The 22,227-nt window shown below is 35.6% G+C and overlaps 1 protein-coding gene across 1 annotated transcript in view; it reads left to right on the plus strand.

Moving 5' to 3' along the window:
* The window catches only part of LOC139127953 (uncharacterized), a 41,270-nt gene extending 24,288 nt beyond the window's left edge, over positions 1-16,982 (plus strand). The window contains exons 34-46 of the mRNA XM_070693805.1: positions 121-251; positions 883-1,120; positions 1,524-1,655; positions 1,955-2,071; positions 9,999-10,108; positions 10,439-10,658; positions 11,168-11,302; positions 11,568-11,640; positions 11,785-11,834; positions 11,979-12,277; positions 13,703-13,813; positions 14,430-14,605; positions 15,529-16,982. Coding sequence (XP_070549906.1) covers positions 121-251; positions 883-1,120; positions 1,524-1,655; positions 1,955-2,071; positions 9,999-10,108; positions 10,439-10,658; positions 11,168-11,302; positions 11,568-11,640; positions 11,785-11,834; positions 11,979-12,277; positions 13,703-13,813; positions 14,430-14,579 — 1,766 coding nt within the window. The 3' untranslated portion in view covers positions 14,580-14,605; positions 15,529-16,982. The remainder of the gene's footprint in view (positions 1-120; positions 252-882; positions 1,121-1,523; positions 1,656-1,954; positions 2,072-9,998; positions 10,109-10,438; positions 10,659-11,167; positions 11,303-11,567; positions 11,641-11,784; positions 11,835-11,978; positions 12,278-13,702; positions 13,814-14,429; positions 14,606-15,528) is intronic.
* Positions 16,983-22,227: the final 5,245 nt, after the last annotated feature.

The raw sequence follows: 22,227 nt of genomic DNA on the forward strand, positions 1-22,227 counted from the left end.
TATACTTTTTCATACACTTATTTGATCCTTGTGCTTTGTAAAATGTGTATGTTTTCTAACGGGTATATCAAAAACTAACGAGATTGTAAGTGTGACGATTGCGTCTTCATTCGATTTCAGAATCAACATCCTTCAATGCATCTATGGCTGTCCTATCTGTCGGTGTGAAAGACATGACAGTCTTTGATACTCAGCTTACTCTGATTTCATCGACTGTTTTTGATCAAGTAGGCGGTGTTATCGAAGACGATGTGAGTATACGTCGATATATGCATAAGCTAAAGCCATTGTTCAAAGATGTACACTTGGTCGTTCACAGATGATCTGCAGTGTAATTATGTACTGTGAAATAAGGTAGTTTCCGTTACTGTGAAATAAGGTAGTGCCTGTTACTGTGAATTACTGTGAAATGAGGTAGTGTCCGTTACTGTGAAATGAGGTTGTGTCCGTTATTGTGGAGTGAGGTTGTGTACGTTACTGTGAAATGAGGTAGTGTCCGTTACTGGGGAATGAGGTAGTGTATGTGACTTTGAAATGAAGTAGTATCCGTGTACTCTGAAATGAGGTAGTGTATGTTACTGCGAAACGAGGTAGTGTCCGTTACCTCTTATATCCGATATTGGACGTCAGTAATATACTGCTGTGTAAAGTACTTATGTTCAAAAAAAACGGTTTGCTTGTTTTCGCATATTCAAATATTTTGACAGATGGACAGATGTTGAAATACATGGATAGGAAACTGAGAAACGGGCAATGGCGACAGATATTAGACAGACAGACTGACACAGATTGGGCCTATATATTCACACGGATAGACAGACAACAAATAATAAATAAATATATGCATAGGTATAATTACGCCAAGATTAACTTTCGTTTTAGGTAAACACGGTCTTCTTAAACTCTTCCTTTGGGTCTGATTATCTTGGAAGCATTGTTTCTGGTTTTGAACCAACTGCAAGTGCCACAAGAGTACGGTATTCTGTAAATGTTAAGAAGTCGTCAAGACTGTCAACTGATGACGTCATGTCAGCTTTCAACGCTGGTTTAACAGAAAATGGCCAACTCGTTGGAATGAAGACACGTATACAAGCTGACTCGTTCACTATTCAAGATGTTGGTACGTCTTGAACAAAAGAAAATTAATTTGGTTCGAAACGTATTAGGTTCTTTTTTATAACATGATTGGAACTAATTTGGGATAATTGGATGGTGAAGTAATGTCTTTAAAATCTGCAAATGTAAGCTGATCTGCTTTTCGTTTTAAGTTATACACTTGTTTTTATGAGTAGTTTGTAATGTTGCAACATTCAGCTATAGAACACCTAACGCTTTTGAAAAAATTAAAAAAATTTGAAGATCCAAGTATCCCAAATTAGTTCCAATTGTGTTTTACTCGGATGGTCGGCCTTTTAGTAATATCGTAGTTCTACGTATAGAATGAGACATATGATGAGCTGCTCCTTTCAGGAGTTTATATCAGCAAAACTTACCGAGACATTTTGTTCGTTTCATTTTTCTAGTGATCAACCATTGCATTGATGAAAGTGATAGCTGCCAAGCCCATGAGAAATGTGAATTCCAAGGTCACAACTTGTACACTTGCCCCTGTGCAGATGGGTACGAAAAGCCTGGAAACCAAGAATCATGTACAGGTAAGCCAACTTGGTATCTTGCAAATGTACGACAGTTTAACACAATACGCAGTACCAAATCCGCAACAGAGGACCAATCAGGGCAAGTCATGGTATTTTTACATAAGATATTTTACATATTATTACAACGTAACTGATCACGATATGATATTTTCCTTAAACCTTGTTAAGCAAGATATTTTGAGCTCAGATCAACTGAAATTATATCAGTTTTCAATTATTCTACAAAATAGATCATCTGCAATTCAATTGCTTTTGATATTATTATTTCGCCATTATTATTACTATCACGTGATTAGATTTTGACGAATGTCTCAGCAACCCATGCCAGAACAACGAACAATGTGTCAACAGACCTGGTTCTTATGAATGTGTGTGCCTGATTGGAACTGTAAGAGTAGGAGATCAATGTAAAGGTAAATACAAAAAATTAAGTAACTATAATCATTTACATGACTCAGTGTTCGCGCTAGGATTTTTTCATATTAGCCACGGTCTGCTGGTATGGCTAATTCATGCAAAAAAACATTAGCCACAGCAAAAGTTGATTAGCCACGCAAATATTTTACTAAAAACACAAAGATGTGCGACTGATGTGACTCTGTTATTCAAAGTAAACAATGTGGTCTGCTTTTTCTGCAGTTTTTGCGTTTTAAACCGTTTCAAATGTAAATAAAATAAATAAATAAATAAATAAATGTTGGACGTCACGTGCACTGGACCATTTCTAAACACACTTCATGAGCAAATCATTTTTAAGTCATAAACTCACTTGTCCCCGGGCAAGAAGACAAAAAATTGCTAGCCCAGCCAGTTTCAATTGGCCTGCCTGTGACTTGAGGTTTCACTGCCTGCTCTTCAGCTGCAACATGTGAGGGAAAAATTGCGTCTGACATGAAGATTTTTTACCTAAATTTACGAAACTTGTGTACCAAAAACTGTAGCAAAATACCACAGCCTTTTTTCTCCTTGTCTTTGAAGATACGAATCAGTCATTTTTTTAGCGTAGGGCATGACCGTTTACACATGATATAACATTGCAGTACCTGATCTGATAACAATGTATGCTTTTGTGCTTTCCTACAACCTCGGGAGCTCCGTGTGAATTTCTCTGTGAATACAATAACCCTATGCATTGGAAGCATTCTGCTCCTTGATACCCATGTAATATTGCGGAAATAAATGAAATTACAACAACAGCAACAACAACAAAATCTACACAGAATAGCATGTCATGCGATCGCAGTGTCCGATGTGACGATGATGATTGACTCTCACATGCATATGTGTTGTATTCAAAAGCATGGACGGTCATGATGAACGCTCTATTTGTTGAAAGGGGTTAGTAAATATCAAGAACGTTTACAAACCCATTACGTTTGATAAGTTTACATTACTGATCAAAGAAAGCAATAGAGGATAACCAAGTAATGGAGAATGGATGTTCAAGCGACGGAACTGCGAGTAAAACCAAACTTATTTGTGGTATTTTTAATCCTCGGTCCCTCTTCCCTAATAGAAGAGTCCTTTTTGATGTCATATCCGCCATAGCTGTATGCCAGTCCGGTTGTCTCATCGTGGCGATGCGATGGACGATTATTTACTTTCTTGGCAAGAGAGATTTCACGTGTCACAGCACGATCCAAATGAATGACCATTTTATTTGAGGCATTTCACTCATGACTACAACAAATTTCATTGCTATATTGTTTATTTTTATCTTTGAAAGGTCTGTATTTTTGCGTGCTGCTACGGCCAAATCACAGTGCATGCATGTACACTGTAGACCCACCTCAGTTGAATTTTTACGGAGCTTGACGTCAAATCGTATGGTTTGTTTGTCTTTTTCCCCGAGATTAAATTCAAGCTGCAATTTCCTAGAAATTCGTCTTCTTCATCCATAGTCCGGCAGCCAGTGGGGTAAACCTTGCTTTGTGGTCTTAAGTTTTTTTCTCGGTGGATTTCGTTTGTCAAGACCACCAAAACAAAGAATTTAATTACTGGCCCTCTGTCAGAATTGAGCAATTTGAGAAAATTAGCATAATCAAAATGGCCGCCAGCTTATTGTACTTTGTATGAGAAAGAAGACTCAAATGGCTTTATACATGTTGTAACTTTGTTTTTCTCGTTTAATCACCAAGCAGTTGCTGACGGAAAACTGGAACATAAATATTTGCATATATTATTTGAATGACATGCTAATTTGCATAATTTCAAGATGGCGGCTAGCTGTAAACATGTCCGGCAGCCAGCTGCCAGCGGGGTAAACCTTGCTTTGTGGTCTTAAGTTTTTTCTTGGTTGATTTCGTTTGCCAAGACCACCACAAAAAGAAGTATAACTACTGGCCTTATGTCAGCATTGAGCAATTTGAGAAAATTAGCATAATCAAAATGGCCGCCAGCTTATTGCACTTTGTATGAGAAAGAAGACTCAAATTGCTTTATACATACTGTAACTTTGTTTTTCTCGTTTAATCACCAAGCAGTTGCTAACGGCAAACTGGTACATAAATGTTGGCATATATTATTTGAATGACATGCTAATTTGCATAATTTCAAGATGGCGGCCAGCTGTAAACAATTCGTTGTTAAGCGTAACTCTACATTATTATCATTTACTGTACTTTGTTCAGTTATTTTAACACAGTAGCTTTTACATCAGTTTTAATAGTTGCACTACATAAACTTCTTTTTCTGTTGCAAATTTAATGTTGATAATCAGACATATAAGCAACCGACTAGTTTAGCCTTCGCCCATTGTCGAGTACTTGTCTGTTTACTGGTAAAAAGATATAAACTGATGCGAACAGTGTTCTGGTAATTGTGTTTCACTCTCCCAAGAGACTCTGTTATGTTTCTAAGTAAGTTAGTGATCGTTATGCCTTGGCTAAAACCAACCTGAGTTGTGATTTTCTAACCGAAACAATGATTAAGTAAGGTGGGAACTTTTTCCTAGCTCGACTATCAATGCATTTGATGTACATTTAAGAAAAAAACGTTTTGATTTACACTACTTTCGAGGTTGATATGGAATCTGCTGACATCACATTGAATCCATGATTAGCCATACTTTGTGTATCAGAAATCAGAAAAAGACTATGGGTTTGGAGTACAATAACTTATAGAAGATATTTCCAAAGTTACTCGGGTTCTCTAAAGGTAAAAAGGGGAAGGCGGCTCAACACACCATACTATATTTGAGGATGTTCAATTTTTTCGTATGTTACTCTTAATATGTGTATTGGGGGGGGGGGTGTTTAATTATTTTTTGATGTACTATGACGATTCGTCGACGTCGTTCGGTCTGTGGTGTCAAAAATCATTTGTGATCCATTTTAACGTGCATTTCGAAACTCTGAAATGTGAGTTCTTCTTCAGTCTCTTAATATTGTTATCCTTATTTTGTTCGTGTATGACCTCCAGAATTACATTTGTTCCTTTAGTAACGAAACTATTACTGATATATTTGGATCTGAATTCCATCCAGTGTGAGATTGTATATTTGTATTGTCTGTGTATGGCCTGTTTTCCTTTGGATGTTGTTGAACTCTCTTGTTCTTTACTTATGTGTTCATTCGGGTTTCTTTTCTCTTTTTCGTTGATCCTTTGCGTTGATTCTGGCTCTTACTACGAGTAATTCATCTTTTAAGTTTTGTTTCTCTTGTATGCTATTATTGGTTTTTTTCATGGAACAAAAGCTGAAGACGTTCATCGCTTTTAATTTTCCATTTCATCGTTAGTGCTATTATATCGATTGTTCTAATTTGTGGACTGTATTTGGTTGCGTATGTATATTAGTTTTGTTATTATTTAATGTACATTGGCTGGTTTTGTACAATCAGTTTTAAGAAATAGTCTTATGTATTCCGATATTCTGTGTGTCGGGCTAGAGCAGCCATAAATAATTTGGACCATGACGACAAATGAATTTTGCTGATGCTGGTGACTTTTTTGAATTTTTGGAGTGGATACTGCGTTGGTGTGCATATTATGTGTATTCAAGGGATCATGATATTTGAACGTATCATTTGTCTATTTGTTTATTTTAGTACATGTCCGTGTAGTTTTCTGGTTGTGTTGTCGCTGTCATTTACATGCGCTTTTGTATCGTAATCTCGTTTGGCTTAAAAGTCTGTGACTTTCTTCAATGTAATCTGTTTAATTTGATATTTCTATTCCATTTCCCCTGTCTTTATCGAATGGTTTTATGGTAATGTTATGGTTCAATTTGATAGTGTTTTAATGGCATTTTTTCTGCCTATATTAGGTTAGATTTGGTTGTATTGAAATGAATTTCGGAATTTTCCAGGAATAAATTTTAAGCTTCTATTCAATGTTATTTCAGGAGTTATCACAATTGGAACTAATTTGGGATAATTGGATGGTGACGTAATGTCGATGAATCTTCAAATGTAATCTAATCTGTTTTTCTTTTATATTACACACTTGTTTTAATGAGTAATTTGCGATACTACAACATTCAGCTATATGGCACCGAACATGTACACTTTTCAGAAATTCGCAAAATATGAAAATCCAATTATCCAAAATTAGTTCCAATCGTGCTGTTTATATTCCGAGAGATATTTTAATACATTTAGTGTTCTTAGGGATTTGCGTCTTATTTTTTGTTTGTTTTTTTAATTAATTCTTTTCTTTTGCTTCCATTATAAGAGAAGATTTCCTCAATCTGTTAAATTTTCTCTGAGTGCATTTTGAATATGATGGCGGCCTGGCCATCCTATTTCAATGGTAATTCTTTGGCTGAAAAATTTGGTGGCCCTGAAAAAGAGCCCTTTGGTTTGGTTTGGGGAAGTAGTTTTTTGTACGTAACAACTTATATTTTGAGTTTATGTGTAAGTTGTTATTTGACTTCTTCTTCGAAACGTCCGAGGAGCTTCTTTGCTTGTTGTATTTGGTCTCTTTCTGTTAGAGATTGTATTCCTTGTAAGACTGTTGTGGTATTTTCGTTTGCCAGTTATTAGACCGGTTATATTTGTGTTCGGGCACGTGTATAATGTTGAGAGAGCTGTATGAAACACGGAGCCTAGCTACTTTTACCTCGTTGTAAACTTTTTGCTTCGCCATAGTGTCCCAACACTGTGTCCAAATTTATAGAAGATTAAAATATAAAACATATTACGAGTAACATAGGAAAACACTGAATATCCGCAAAAGTAGTATGGTGTGTGAAGCTGCCTTCCCCTTTTCCGCACCAATTCATTTAGCATTCATTGCAGCATTGTTTATAATCTACTTTGGTACAGTTCAAGCTTTCCTATAAAATTTGGTTTATGTGTTAATTTATGCAAATGAGTATTTAAAAATGAGTATTTAAATTTATTCATCTATGATTACTAACCTTTTTTTAGTTGAAGCACTAATATAAATGTGCTTTTACTAGCAGACTTTAACAATATAAAGCCTTCTTCTACTGCTTCCAATGGTAATTGCGATAATTTTGTGTTAATTTATGCAAATTAGTATTTAAATTTATTCATCTATGATTACTAACCTTTTTTAGTTGAAGCACTAATAGAAATGTGCTTTTACTAGCAGACTTTAACAATATAAAGCCTACTTCTACTGCTTCCAATGGTAATTTGCGATAATTTTGTGTTAATTTATGCAAATTAGTATTTAAATTATTCATCTATGATTACTAACCTTTTATTAGATGAAACACTAATAGAAATGTGCTTTTACTAGCAGACTTTAACAATATAAAGCCTTCTTCTACTGCTTCCAATTGTAATTTGTGATAATTTGGCGGCCATTTTGTTTATGCTAATTATCTAAAATTGCTCAATACTGACAGAGATCCAGTAACTATTTTTTTCACTTTGGTTATCTTGACTAGCAAAATCCGGTTTAAAAAAAACTTAAGACCCTAACACAAGGTTCGGGACAAAAAGTGGATTTGGCTGCCGGACTACCAGAATTGCATACGTTCTTTGAAATCGAATTTTAATTTAACACGATTGGAAATATTTTGGGTTTATAGGATTTTGAAAAGTTTGTCAAAAATTATTGAAAAATAAGGCACCAGACCATAATTTGTTGCTACAGACTAAGGTAAATTTCTTAATTTTGTTCAATCTACTTTGCAACAAAGTTAAGTTAACTGCTTTTTACTAAATCTAGTCAAATTTGCTTTTTTTGCAAATGTAAATACAGTGAAATAAACAAAAATTTTGCAAACTGTACTTATCATATAATTCTGCAGAATGTTTTGAATCTTACAAATTTTGATCCTTTACCTGTTTTTGATATATCACGGTTGTCAAATTGCGATTTTTCGAACAGTTATAACCGCTACTTTGTTTGACTGCTGATAGTACATTGTAAACTCTCCTATTTTGCTAAACTGTCATTTTCATTGTGTGGTAGATGTTCAGGAAACTAAGGTATTTCATACTTTTGATGTTAGTACCTCAATAAGGCAAAGTAAAATAGTTAAAATTGTATTTTTTTATTCTATCTACTTAAAAAATACAAGGAGTTCAAGTAGCTGGTGAAATATTTGTATTAAAAAGATATTTTGAAATTGAAAAGTTGAAAATGTCTAAAAATTGTTCATGACAACACTACCTTATATTTTCAAGGCCACCTTGAACATGACCCTCTATTTTTCAAGGCCACCTTGGACATGACCCTCTATTTTTCAAGGCCACCTTGAACATGACCCTCTATTTTTCAAGGCCACCTTGGACATGACCCTCTATTTTTCAGGGCCACCTTGGACATGACCCTCTATTTTTCAGGGCCACCTTGGACATGACTCTCTATTGTTCAAGGCCACCTTGGACATGACCCTCTATTTTCTCAAATTACCAAAACTTGGGGAATGGACAAAACAATAATGACAATTTCAAAGAAAACAATAGGATCTGTCATTTGAAATGGTAGAAATCTATTTATTGTGCAAATTTATCAAAAGTGTCGGGTACCCTATAGCTGAAAGTTACAATATTACAGATTACCCTTAAAAACATGTGAATTGCAAAAACAGAAGAGTAGATGAGCTTAAATTTACTGAATAAACCAATATTACTACAATATCCTATTATCCCAAAATATTTCCAATCGTATTATCGTTGCATGTGACAGGCGGTTTTATGGACTACAAGCCCATTGGATTAATATTTTATATTAAGTGGGTTTTTTTTTTTTGTTGTCTTGTCATTTTCTTTTATGTTTTATATGGACGTTTTTTATGTCTGAATTAAAGATTAAATAAATAAATTAGGAATTTCATGTCAGTTACATAGGCTCGGAAACGTCCGTCTCTGTGTTCATTTTGCTGCAGCCAATGCGTTTCTACATGTCGTTTGCTCCCGATCCACTTTGCTACTCTCCTCAGCTGTCTCCTACATTTCATACGCTAGCCCATCGGGCTGGTAGAGGTACCAAACATTACTTGCCCGGCGGTAAAAACTGCTTGCCCGTGAGTTCGGGGTAGTTAATTCGCTCACCCCTTTAAAATATATACATTCCTATTCTGGTGAATGGAGTATTCGGGTCGCTTCCAGCCAGCACCCGGAAGTAATAGTGCAGAGGCGATCGTAGTTGAATGATTGATCCGACGATGTGTCCAAACAATTTTGAGGTGAAAAATTTAATTCGCAAGCGTGGCTAATGACTTTCAAAACATTTTCGCAAAATGAGAGTTTTATTCGCATTTTGCGAGTGTGGCAAGCGCTAGCGCGAACACTGTGACGATACTGGGAAAGAGGATTGAAAATGTTGAAGGTAACTTGATTTCCATCAATCATGTCGTTTGACCAAAATAAATATACTGTATCCACCTACTACATAACTGTCATCGAGAGCAATCCAATGTACTTAGGTTTAAACACCATACGGAACGCATTTTGGTAATTAAATATTTTCAGTCGCCAAGGGCAAAGTGTTTCAGTACTTTTGATGGATTCGAGCATTTTCTCGCCCGCTGTGTGTAGTTTCACAGGTTGTTGAATGGGCACATTTTAAGTAGGAAGGAACATTTTTTGAACCTTACCCCTGCGTGTATAGCCAAAATTCAAATTTAACACACAAAAATAAAACATTGTTAGGGGTCTATGAATCGTAAAAATGTATGCACTCAACAGGAACTCCACATATCTAACTCTACTTATATCTATCCCAATGCCTTCACTAGTTTTGCAGTATTAACTTAAACCTACTCTTTGAAATAATCGTTATGTATTCATTATGAATTCACGAATTCATAGTATTTGATGTGGTATTATGTACGACTTTTTATGGCATTATTTTTTGTGGTATTATGCACTTTTCTGAGTTGTAAGACAATATGCAATTCTTATCATATCATTTCTACAGACACTGTTGTTTTCCAAAATGCGTTGACCTTAACCGAAGAGTTCAATGACGCGTACAATGACAAGACTTCACCAGAATACACACAGTTTACAACTCTATTTATCGCAGCTGTAAGTCAACTATTTGTTTATAATCGTATGTATGTATGTATGTATGTATGTATGTATGTATGTATGTATGTATGTATGTATGTATGTATGTATGTATGTATGTATGTATGTATGTATGTATGTATGTATGTATGTATGTATGTATGTATGTATGTATGTATGTATGTATGTATGTATGTATGTATGTATGTGTGTGCGTATGTGTGTGTGTTTGTATGTATGTATATGTCATATACAAATCACAATACATCAATACATAACGTTCATTGTCCTGTATCATGTCCTTGAGCAAAAAGTTCATCTTTTGCTGTTTCTCTTTTATCCATATAGATCTCAGCCACCTTTAAGACAGACCAACGCACAGGAAATACGTATCAAGTATGCATAATTCTGGACGTCAAAAAGGGCAGCACTGTGGTAACATATAACACGTACTTCACAGAAGATATTGGATCGGCTGATATTGAACGGGTCTACGAAGACCTTGGAAACAACCTTCCAGTAACGGATGACATCACATTTCATTTCGTTAGCAACCCGACTGTAGAAAGTAAGTATTGATGACTAAATAATTTAATTGTGTGGTGAATGGATGAATTTAAAAAATGAAAAAAAGAAAAGAAATATTGATTGAATTGATTTCTTACATTTATACATAGTCATTCATTCATTCATTCATTCATTCATTCATTCATTCATTCATTCATTCATTCATTCAATCATTCATACATTTGTTCATTAACGTCATTAATTTATTCGTTCGTTTAATTCATTCAGTCATTCAATGTATGATACTATCAAATTATAATCATATTATTGAATCAACTAATCGTTTACGTATTGATTTATTTATTCATTTGTTATTTATGTTTAAATATTAATCATTACTTACTTCTATATTTAATTGTTCATTTTAATGATATGTTTGTGTTTATTAAGTTATTGTTCATATGAATGGATCGATACCGTGCATTATTGGCCGCTTTTTACGGTCCCTATTTATAAGATGTACAATTGAACAGAAGCATAAGCACTTTTGTATATCTTTCCCCGATACAGAAATTATACCAAAAGCCTGTGATGTGAACGATTGCAGTGTTAACGCAGAGTGTATAGACATACATGAACGTTTTCACTGTTCGTGCAAAGATGGATACCAAGACATGTCATCACGCCCCGGACGTGTTTGTACAGGTACTTGTGTATTGTTGTGTTATTGTTATTTAGGGATGTAAGAAACACAAAATAATTCTCGAGACATTATATATATTCCACTAAAATTTAAGTTACATGAATCTTATATAAAATATTGAGTATGTGTCCAGTTCAAAACTGGAGACCTACATGATATGAAAATCAACAAATGTGAGTTAGTTTTACCTCTTTTCGGAGAAAACATATCTTACAAATTTTAGAATGACGGACATGCTTCTCGTTAATATATTTTTACTGTCTTTAGAAATCTGTCCCTCTACATACTGTTCAAACGGAGGCACGTGTATTGGGGAAACCATAGCAGATAGAATATGCGAGTGAGTATAACCATTTGATATGTAAATCTGTGCTTATATTGTACCAACTTTCTTTTTTCCCTTTCTAGTCAGTTATACAAAAAACAGGTGAATATATGCATACGTGTAATATTAAGTCATGTACTCTGTTCTGTCGTTTGGTAGATGCCCACCCGAATATAGTGGTGACAGGTGTTTAAACACAACAAAACCAGGTATGTCGTCAAGCTCTTTTTAATGCATCCACAGTTTACATCAAATTTGAAACATGCAAAGCCGTTTTGCCACTTTGTCAAAAAAATGGTTTGTGTATCATGTATGTTACGCAAAAGCATGTCTGTAATTGATATTTTATACAGCTGCACAAGACGAGACGTCATATGAGACTTTGGCAATCGGACTGGGTGTGACTGCCGGTGCCCTGTTCATAGCCGTCGTCATATTTACAGTCTACTGTTGTCGCGCAAAGAGCTCGAAGTCACGTGAACATGTCAAGGCTTCGTCACACTGGAGGGACTTTACTGCTGAACAAGACAGCAAACTAGCCGACGCCTGGAGTGCCGATCAGTCGAGCTATTCTGATGGTTCCCTGGACGATTTTGGCGAATCAATCTGGCAAGTGCAGGCACGACAAGTCGCTAGGGCAATGGAAAATGCGGTAATATGTCGTTTTTGTAATTTTTTTTAATTATTTTCACATTACAGCGAATGTCTAAATAGGCACATCTAAATATTGTCATTATGGCAGATTACAAACGGTGCTAAACTTGCCCCGTGTGACGTGTTTTCTTAACATGCTGTGAGCATTACTTCGAAGGGGAGAGCTCTACTTTCAAACGACAAACCTTAGATAGTTCATAATCAATACATGTGAATTCATAATGTGCAAAATTGCACAAGGTGAAGTACCAAACTGTTGGCAATCGAGATAACATAGTAGATAATTTCAAAGCCGTCAAATCACACTTAACTCGTAAACAAGTTCACACTGTCAGAATAATGCTGAAGAGAGAAATGTTTGATTCAATCAAGTGTTGAATTTTTAATTATTTTACCCACTTTACCATAGACAACAAGAAGGGGGGCTTCTCCTGCACTGTCCTTTACCAACTCTCGATTCGATTTAAGTTAAAATCTTCAATCGCCTCCCACTGGAAAAAGTACCATACTACATGCCAACAAATAGCAGAATAACTGCAACTATATTAATTGAGGAACCGTTACATTTTAAAATGCTGTAAAATGATTAATATGAATAAGGGAATTTCTGATTGATAATCACATCTTGCTAATGTGAGACACAAGTACCCGTGAGACCTTCCGTCTAAGCCCTTGCTTATTTGATATTTTATCACATCCCTGGAATACTTGACAAATTGACAGCCTTCTTTCGTTGAATTAAACCATTGTTGTCATCACGGATATCTTTATGTCATTTTGCCATCGATAAATATTGCTAATATGCCTCCAATGTTCACACAGATAGCCATTTGTTCTTACTGCTGTACTTCACACAGTATTACCAAACAGTTCATTTTCTTTTGCCTCATCACATCTTTATTTGGTATACTCGCAAATATGTTTCACCGACGAGGAATTACATAGAACCTTCAACTTTAAGTAAAAGCTATTTGCCTGTTCCGGTTGTACAGTATGATACCTCCCACTTGTCAAACGACATGCTCACTTAGGGCGCGGGGAGTGTTTGACCAATGGACAATCGTCAAACGAAAACATACTCTGCTCTGGCGATAAAACCGAGTGTGAGAAAAAAACGGTGTAACATCTGTATTCTCACACATCGAACGTTACAAGGGCGTATGAATAAATCGTCCCTGTAGTATATCAAAGGCACGGTACCTCTGAACGGGGTTCAGAGGTATAACAACAAATCAGATACAGTGTCTTTACAAGGCAAGCACATTTGGCTCAATTTCAAAAGTGTTTCATTAGGATTTCTCTATTAGACGACCTAGAATTGCGTTGTAATTCTTCAGTCTGATGCAAATAGTACTGTAATGTATAATAAACTCACAAAATTATCAGTAGATTTGTATAAGTGATATCCTTTGGATTATTGCAGCCTATGCATGCAGGAATAGATTCTCCGATCTATCAGCCGTCACAGATGCCAGAAACCCAATTTATCAGACCCTATGTAGCCGTAGGCCACGAAGAACGATCCATTCAACGAGTAAGTAACTAAGATTCGAAATATTTTGCTTAAATATTTACAGAGGGTGGTTCTCAAACCCCCTTTCTAGTGGTAAACGAGATATTCTATTTCCTTGTTCTACATATTTGTATCCTCTGCGTGCACTTTTTGAAAGATAGTATGTGCTTCTAAATTGAAAGACTTGTACTTTGGTCAAACTCTCCGTAAAGACACTTTCAGCCGTTTCCTTTCGAAATCAATAATGAAAATCGGCGGCAATAATCCTAAGTTTTGCACGACACGCGGAAATTACAAAAAATAATCACCGTCTCATAAAATTCAAAATCGCCGCCATTGCTGTGTTATGTCTGTGAGAATATTTTTCGATTTCACAAAAATAAGCTGGTTCAAATTTTATTTGCTTAGTATTGGGCTGCAAAATGTATGCACAAACCATTTTCGCCATAGCAATGTTATCGGAATACACCTTAGGGTTTTGCAACAGTGACTTTTTGTTGTAATTTTGTCAGTGTTCAGCGCTGAAAGGTAATCATAACCAAGTAGTCAAATTCACGGCATCAATTGTGTAATGTTACTGTTGAAAGTCACATAGTCTACGTCATTTTGATTAATATTGGTATCATTGCATGATTAGGCTGACACAGCAAGGCATTCAATGTTCAGAGGACAATCACCAGCACCAGAACGTTTCTCAGAGTTGACAAGGCAGTATTCTTGGCGGCAAAGAGAACACGACATTCCTGGAGATGACAGGTTCAAGATGCCAAGAGCAAAATTGAACTAACAATAATTATACAGTCAATAGACAAGGTAAGAGATGCCATCAGTGAGTGAGCGAGTATTAAGGGAGTGGGTAAGTGAGTGACTGTATGTATGTATGTATGTATGTATGTATGTATGTATGTATGTATGTATGTATGTATGTATGTATGTATGTATGTATGTATGTATGTATGTATGTATGTATGTATGTATGTATGTATGTATGTATGTATGTATCTATGTATCTATGTATCTATGTATGTATGTATGTATGTATGTATGTATGTATGTATGTATGTATGTATGTATGTATGTATGTATGTATGTATGTGGGTATGTATGTATGTATGTATGTATGTATGTATGTATGTATGTATGTATGTATGTATGTATGTATGTATGTATGTATGTATGTATGTATGTATGTATGTATGTATGTATGTATGTACGATGTATGTATTTGCTCATTTTCATTATCTGTATTTTATTAAAGATTATATACCTTGCGTGGTGTATCTTTTATCTATGTACAGTATGTGCCCAAACAAGTAAGCACCCTTTATCTACCTGTTTTAGTACTTGTTTGTTTGTCATGCTGTCTTTAAAGTTCAATCTCCACACAGAGATTGAATTAAGCGCAGTGTGGGGAAGCAGCGCGGTGTGGATAATTCGAACCAAGCTAGAGGGTCTCTGAGTCGTTGACCGCGCGCCCTCAGCAATTAGTGTGGCTACTGCTGAGACTCCCGAGCAAGGTTGTAATTTTCCACGGCGTTACAACTACAATCTCTGTACGGAGATTGTTTAAAGTTATGCCCATGTTGTTCATAGAATTAACTGAAATGTAGCGAAGTGGGCAATGGACTTATCAAAGGTGTGTAAACATATTTTATATTTAAACAACGACCGACGTAAAACATTAACCCGGTATGGCCGAAATTTAAATTACATTTACCCCGTTATTCTCGTTTCAGAGTTCACATGCTACAACGAATAATCGACCTCTTCGTTTTCTGCATCCACTATTGATAGCGACAATGAAGACTTGGCATCTTATTCGTTTCCTAAGAGACAAGAAAATGCCACGAATTTTATTTAACTCCAACATTATTTTTACCTCAATTAATTTACTTAAATGTATTTAGCCCATGACTTATACTTACTATTATGTTTAATTCCATACCAATATTATTTATACCAGATCAATATTTACCATTAATACCATCAAAATGTGACAATTTCTGAGGGTTATTCTGACAAGTTTTTATACTCATCAGGTTATATCTATAATCAAATAACTTTGCTATCCTGTATTCAATTATGCACATATACAGAATCAATAACTTGTTAATTGTAAGAGACAGAAGAAGAACATTTTCTCATGCAAACTTTTAATTATGTAAATATAATTCCTGACCTGACGGAAGGGTCGCAACAGAAACGTTGATTCACCACTGTAAAGAAGTGTTCTTGATCCCGAATATCCAGGGTTTGTCCTTAAATTCTTGTGGACTTATTCTTATCCATACTAGTTGAAAGCTTTAGCTCCTATTAATTTTCATTTTATTACTTTGCCCTATCCGTCGCATTTTAATTGGTCGAGCTGAACAACGTGACTGACTACAAATGCACAGTACTGGTTTGTACATGCCAGTGAATATGAATAATAATATTACAACATCGTAAACATTGTAATTTTACAGCTAAAACGTAAATTTGTGATTTTTACATAGACCATAATTAATCAAAAAAAAGGAGCACTTGTTGGCCAAGTTTGGACATTTTTGTCAAAAAAATCTCCGGACTTGCAAACTTTTTGCAACGTGAGTGGCAATGCGTCGCGTGCACAGCGCAGCACGTCACTGTTCAGTGAATACCACATTTGTGTTATATAAGTTCGTGGGCCTCGTCTTTTGCGTGGAAATGTTTCGTAAATGTTGACTGTTTTCTTGGGTAAGTTGATAATGTAATGGAAATAATTGACTCCGCCCTGACTGTAAACGTTTATTTATTGGCGAGGGCGAGAGGAAAGCCAAATTTAACGGGCGAGGCTTAGTTTTGGCTTTCCGCTCAGCCTTGCCATAAATAAACGTTAATGGTCGAGGCGAAGTCTATTAGTTCTATATTGTATCTGGACCTTCTTTAATGCCGAAGGTCTGCCAATGCCTAATTACTTGCACATATCAAAACCAAAACACTCAATCTAAGAACTGGAAAAGTTATGAGTGAGTGAGTGGCCTCGTCTCTGCTATATCTCGCAGATACAATATAGTATTCCGAATTGGTAATTAACTAAAATATAGCTTCAACTGGAAGATGTCATGTGGTTTCAGACACGTCTTCCACTACATTAAAAGTTTGCAGTGTGATTGTTTAGCTAATTGTTTGTTATGAAATTTATATTTTGGTAATAAAGGTATAAAGCAAACTCTGTGTCAATTAGTCTTTGCCATATCATCACGATATGGTATATTTTTATGACATCATATTACATATTTTTGAACTCTAATTTACTCTTAACTTAATCAATATGTTACTATTTTTAACACACAATAGTGATAAGTGAAGAAGCTGGTATTTTACGCTTTTGATAAGAAAACGTTAAATTGCCACTGAAAGGACATTTGTATATTCTGATGTTCGGAACAAATTTGTTGCCAAGCTAAAATGACGTACATGAAAATGTTGAAGGCATGGGTTATGTATTGATAGGTTACGGTTGCTGAAGAAGCAGATAGAGCAAATGCAACTAGATTTGGCAAGACAATAGGGAACTTCTCAGCAATTTTTGAAATACAGAATGAGGGCAAAAAAACAGGTGTGCTGTCTTAATTTAAAAGGAATGATCTATGGCGGATAATAGTGTATTCCTTATTGATTATCAGGCAATAGCGGACTATTGAAAATGAGATTGGTAAATGGGTCAGTCACGGTGACACATTTAAAGTCCCGAGTGCTTTCCAGGAAGTCCAGAGTGTTTTCTCGTTGGTTTGTCCGTATCTTAATGAAATCTATGCAGGTTTGTTATTATTCGACTGCTCACACTAGTACGTTCTCTTTTCATGTACAGCTGGGGATAAATATGTAATATCTGATCCAAAATGTTCTTCCACGCCCTGGAGTTTTCAGTTCCTGAAGATATTTCTGCTAATGGTTTAACATTGAAATTAGCATGTCTACTGTAACGGTGTATTTTCTCTTACTTTTGTTCAAAATGCTCCGTCATAGATGACATCACTATACTACCTTCCCAGTATGAACAATAAGGTAGTTTGTGCATGTGCATTCAATCAGATATGTTGATATCGCAGCAAACATGAGAGTTGTGTGAAGATAGTATATCACTTACGGCGAGCTTTCTGGCATAGCTGGAAATTGCATTAGAAATCAATAACTGAAGAACAAATATACCAATAAAAAAGTGTCAGCCATATCCATATTCTTGGAAAGTTAGGCAATGTCATATTCACAATACCGAACAGCTTAACATGCGCTGTTGTAAAATTCAGGCTGGCCGTGGAGGAATTTTTGTAATTTCTTATCATGCCCTCTTGAGGTAAAGAGATTCAAGCAGTTCGCAGACGACAGGAGGAAGAGGATAAGCAACAAACTGATGAACCTATGTGTTACTTGAAAGTAAATGCCCACCCAAATGACCACTTGCAAGTGGTTTTATATGGTTAACAATCTATTTGACAACCATGTGACCTTTCCGGCAATTCAGCAATATTGACTCTGTTCTTTCAACATATCTAGGCTCCATATAATTATCTAAACAGCATTTTATTTGAAATGATGCCTTTGAATAATACTTAACCGTATACATTCGTTCTATTTGTTGATTGTTCCGGTAAATTCATGGCATATTCACCTGACAAGTTCACTGGAGTGGAAAAAGTAACGCAGGCAATGTTTCGCGGTTTCTGCTCCCCATTAAATCGGGGGGAAAACATTGCGCCGATGGCCGACAGTTACATGACTGAATTAAAGCTTGAACTTTAAATAAGTTTATTTATGTGAGTTTCAAGAGAAAGATAGGGGAAAATATGGCCAATTTTGAAAACTTTGGGAGCTTTGGTCGAAATTTTGTTTTTGTGGGGGTACCCAAAACGCCCCCACACGGCCAGTGTTCGACTTTACTTGAATTTCAAAGACAATGGTTGATATATTCATTGAGGACAGTTTGAGCAAAAGCTTAAAACTCTTTTATTAATCCGTATGCTACCTTAAAGTTTACCTTCCTATGGTGGCATTTTACCAAGTAGTTGACCAGCTAGGCGGCAGTATGATGAGAAAAGGTCGATTACATACTTGAATTAACCATGAAGTATAAATCAAGTTGGTGTTTAAGAGAAAAGCGGAAAATTCGGCCTATTAGCGAAACTTCAAGCGCCAGCTGACCTTTTATGTCTGGGTGCAAAAAACCCGCGCAACACGGCCGAGTATTCGACTCTGCTTCCTTAAAGGTATACAGTCGCCTGTAATCTAGATATGCCCATATATGGTCAAAGGGGCGTTCATTTGGATTTAAAATGCCCATGTGAGGGCGCTGTTTTAAAAGCGGCCACTCGCTTAAAATGTGTGATTCGTTAGATTTTCTCTCTCCATGGTAACTGTTGCACAATTGGAACAGGTGACAGTATACCTTTAAGCGGACAGCATTTTCTGAAGCTTAATCCTCATCTGGCCTACATCCCTAGAGTAAAAAGCTGCGATTGTTTTTTCGAATCTTTCATTGTCTTTCATTTTCGAAAATTTGATTTTTCTCCGCACAGCTAACACACTCAGAGTTTGCGCCAGTTTGGAATCAATATCGGTAAATTTTGGGTAATTTGTCTTTCTAGACCGAAATTTGCACGATGACCCTTTATTTTTAGCTCACGTGTGTAAACACGTGAGCTTTTGTCATAGCGATGTCTGTCTGTCTGTCCGTGTGTGTGTGTGTGTGTCTGTCTGTCTGTCTGTCTGTCTGTTTACACGATAACTCAAAAACACCTCAACGGATTCAAGTCAGATTTCGTAGACAGGTATCATGTGCTACTTGCATGAACTGATAAGATTTTGGTCAGTGTGGCTTGCATATTAATGAAGTTATGCAACATCATTTTTTTCCGTACAATGGTTTCCCTATGGAGACGGTAATGACAGTGTAGACATATATCAAGAAATACTGCACAAAATTTCATGAAACTTTTCACAGATGACAATCTCAGAACATTATGATGATACTGTGAGTGTCATGTCAATTATCTTCTCATTTGCATATTTAATGAACTTTTGTTATTAGCGAGATAACTCTGAAATTCCTGCACCAAACTTAATGATACTTGCAACAAATATTGATCTGATATATATCTAATTATAGTTCGAAGCATTAGGCAGTGCCAAGTTAATAAATAGCTCATTTGCATATTTTATGAAGGTTTGTAATTAGTCATATAACTCCGATATAACTTCACCAAATGTGATGAAATCTGCTGCAGATACTGATCCGACTGATATCTTACTGCAGTGTAAAGCATTTAGTAGTGTTAAATTAATTAAGGGTTCATTTACATATTTAATGAACTTTGTAATTAGGTATATAACTCTGAAATTACGGCACCCAAGTCAGTGAAATTGGGTACAGATATTGTTTTGATAAATATCTAATTGTAGTGAGAAGCATTTGGCAGTGTCAAGTTAACAAATAGGTCATTTGCATATTTTATGAAGTTTAGTAATTAGTGATATAACTCCAAAAAAACTGCACCAAATGTGATGAAATCTGCTGCAGATACTGATCCGACAGCTATCTAATTGTGGTGTAGAGCATTTAGTTGTGTGAAGTTAATGAAGGGTTCATTTGCATATTTAATGAACTTTGTAATTAGTGATATTACTCCAAAATTAGAGCATTAAATTTGATGAAACTTGCTACAGATGTTGATCTGATAATTATCCAATTGTACTGAGAAGCATTGAGCAGTGTCAAGTTAATAATTAGCTCATTTGCATATTCCATGAAGTCTTATAATTCGTCATATAACTCCGAAATAACTCCATCAAATGTGATGAAAGTGCTGCACATACTGATACGACAGATATCTAACTGTATTGTAAAACATTTAGTAGTATAAAGTTAATTAAGGATTCATTTGCATATTTAATAAACTTTGTAATTAGGTATATAACTCTGAAATTTCGGCACTAAAATTTTGTGAAACGTGCTACAGATATTGATTTGATAAATATTTAATTGTGCTATGAATCATTGAACAGTGTCAAGTTAATGTAGGGTTTATTTGCATATTTAATGAACTTTGTAATAAGTGACATTACTCTAAAACTACAGCATTAAATTAAATAAAACGTGCTACAAATGTTGATCTGATGGATATCTAATTGTCCCATAAAGCATTGAGCAGTGTCAAGTTAATTGACAGCTCATTCGCATATTAAATAAAGTTTTGTAATTAGTGATTAAACTCAGAGAGTACTGTGCGAAGTTGAAAAAAACCTGCTACATATAGTGATAACATATATCTCATTGTTCTGTGAAGCGTACTACTATTAATGAACCTGTTGTAAAACACGTGAGCATATTCAGTTCATATCTGGTTATTCCTGATTTTTAAAGGGAAAAGTTTACATATTCCTTGAAGAAAGTTCGAGCAAACGTTTTAAGTCATTCATTCAAGCGTAAACTACCCAAACATTTACCTGCCTCCGGAGGCTTCCGCCCCCAAAATTGAATCCCCTTGCTAGGCGGCTGTATGATGACAAAATGTCAATTACATGCTTGAATTAAAGCTTGAACTTTAAAGCAAGTTAATTTATTTGGATTTCAAGAGAAAAAAACGGGAAAATTCTGCCAATTTTGAAAACTTGGGCACTCCGGGGGACCTTGTTTTGGTCGGAATACCAGAAATGCCCCAACAGGGCCGAATACATAATGCTGCTTCCTTGAGAAGACAGCATTTACTGATGCTAACTCCTCACCTCGCTTTGTACACCCGTGAGAGCTACCTTGGGTACTACTTTTCTTACGAGCTATCTTCGTGGGTAACCAAGGCATTCCATCTGACAGTGAAATAATCTCCTCAGATTTTCAACTGACATAGAAATAAGTTTAGACATCGCAAAAAAAACGGGAAAAAACTACACAAATCAAAACAACCAACAAACAAACAATTGTCTTCACTTGGAATTGACATTGGGTCACTTGGGTCACATGGCTGTTAGCAGTTAGAGTATTGCAAAATGAGAACTTCAAATCGATGTATCAGTGCCTCGTACTTTTTCCCATTAAGGTAGAACGCGTCTCGAAAGTGAAAGACTTAAATTTTTGTTCAAACTTTCCCTGAGGAATCTTTCAACCGTTTTCTTTCAAAATAAAGAATAAAAATTTGGGGTCGACCGTATCTAAAATTCAAAATGGCCGCCTTTGTGTTAATTCTGTGGAGAAAAATAAAATTTTCAAATTCCGAAAAAACTAAGCCAGTGAAAAGTTACACCAACAGCTTTAAAATGAACCAAACAAGTGGTAGATTAGAAAAGAACTGGAAAATTTTGAGGTTCTTAATTTGTGTCCCCGAGGTGCGTTCTACCTTAACAGTATCAAAGAAAGTCCGTCGTTCAAACTACCACTGACAATCTGGATGAGCACATCAAATCAATGTCCAGAAATATAA

This window comes from Ptychodera flava, unplaced genomic scaffold (genome assembly GCF_041260155.1).
Source record: "Ptychodera flava strain L36383 unplaced genomic scaffold, AS_Pfla_20210202 Scaffold_39__1_contigs__length_1403739_pilon, whole genome shotgun sequence".
NCBI classification, from domain to species: domain Eukaryota; kingdom Metazoa; phylum Hemichordata; class Enteropneusta; family Ptychoderidae; genus Ptychodera; species Ptychodera flava.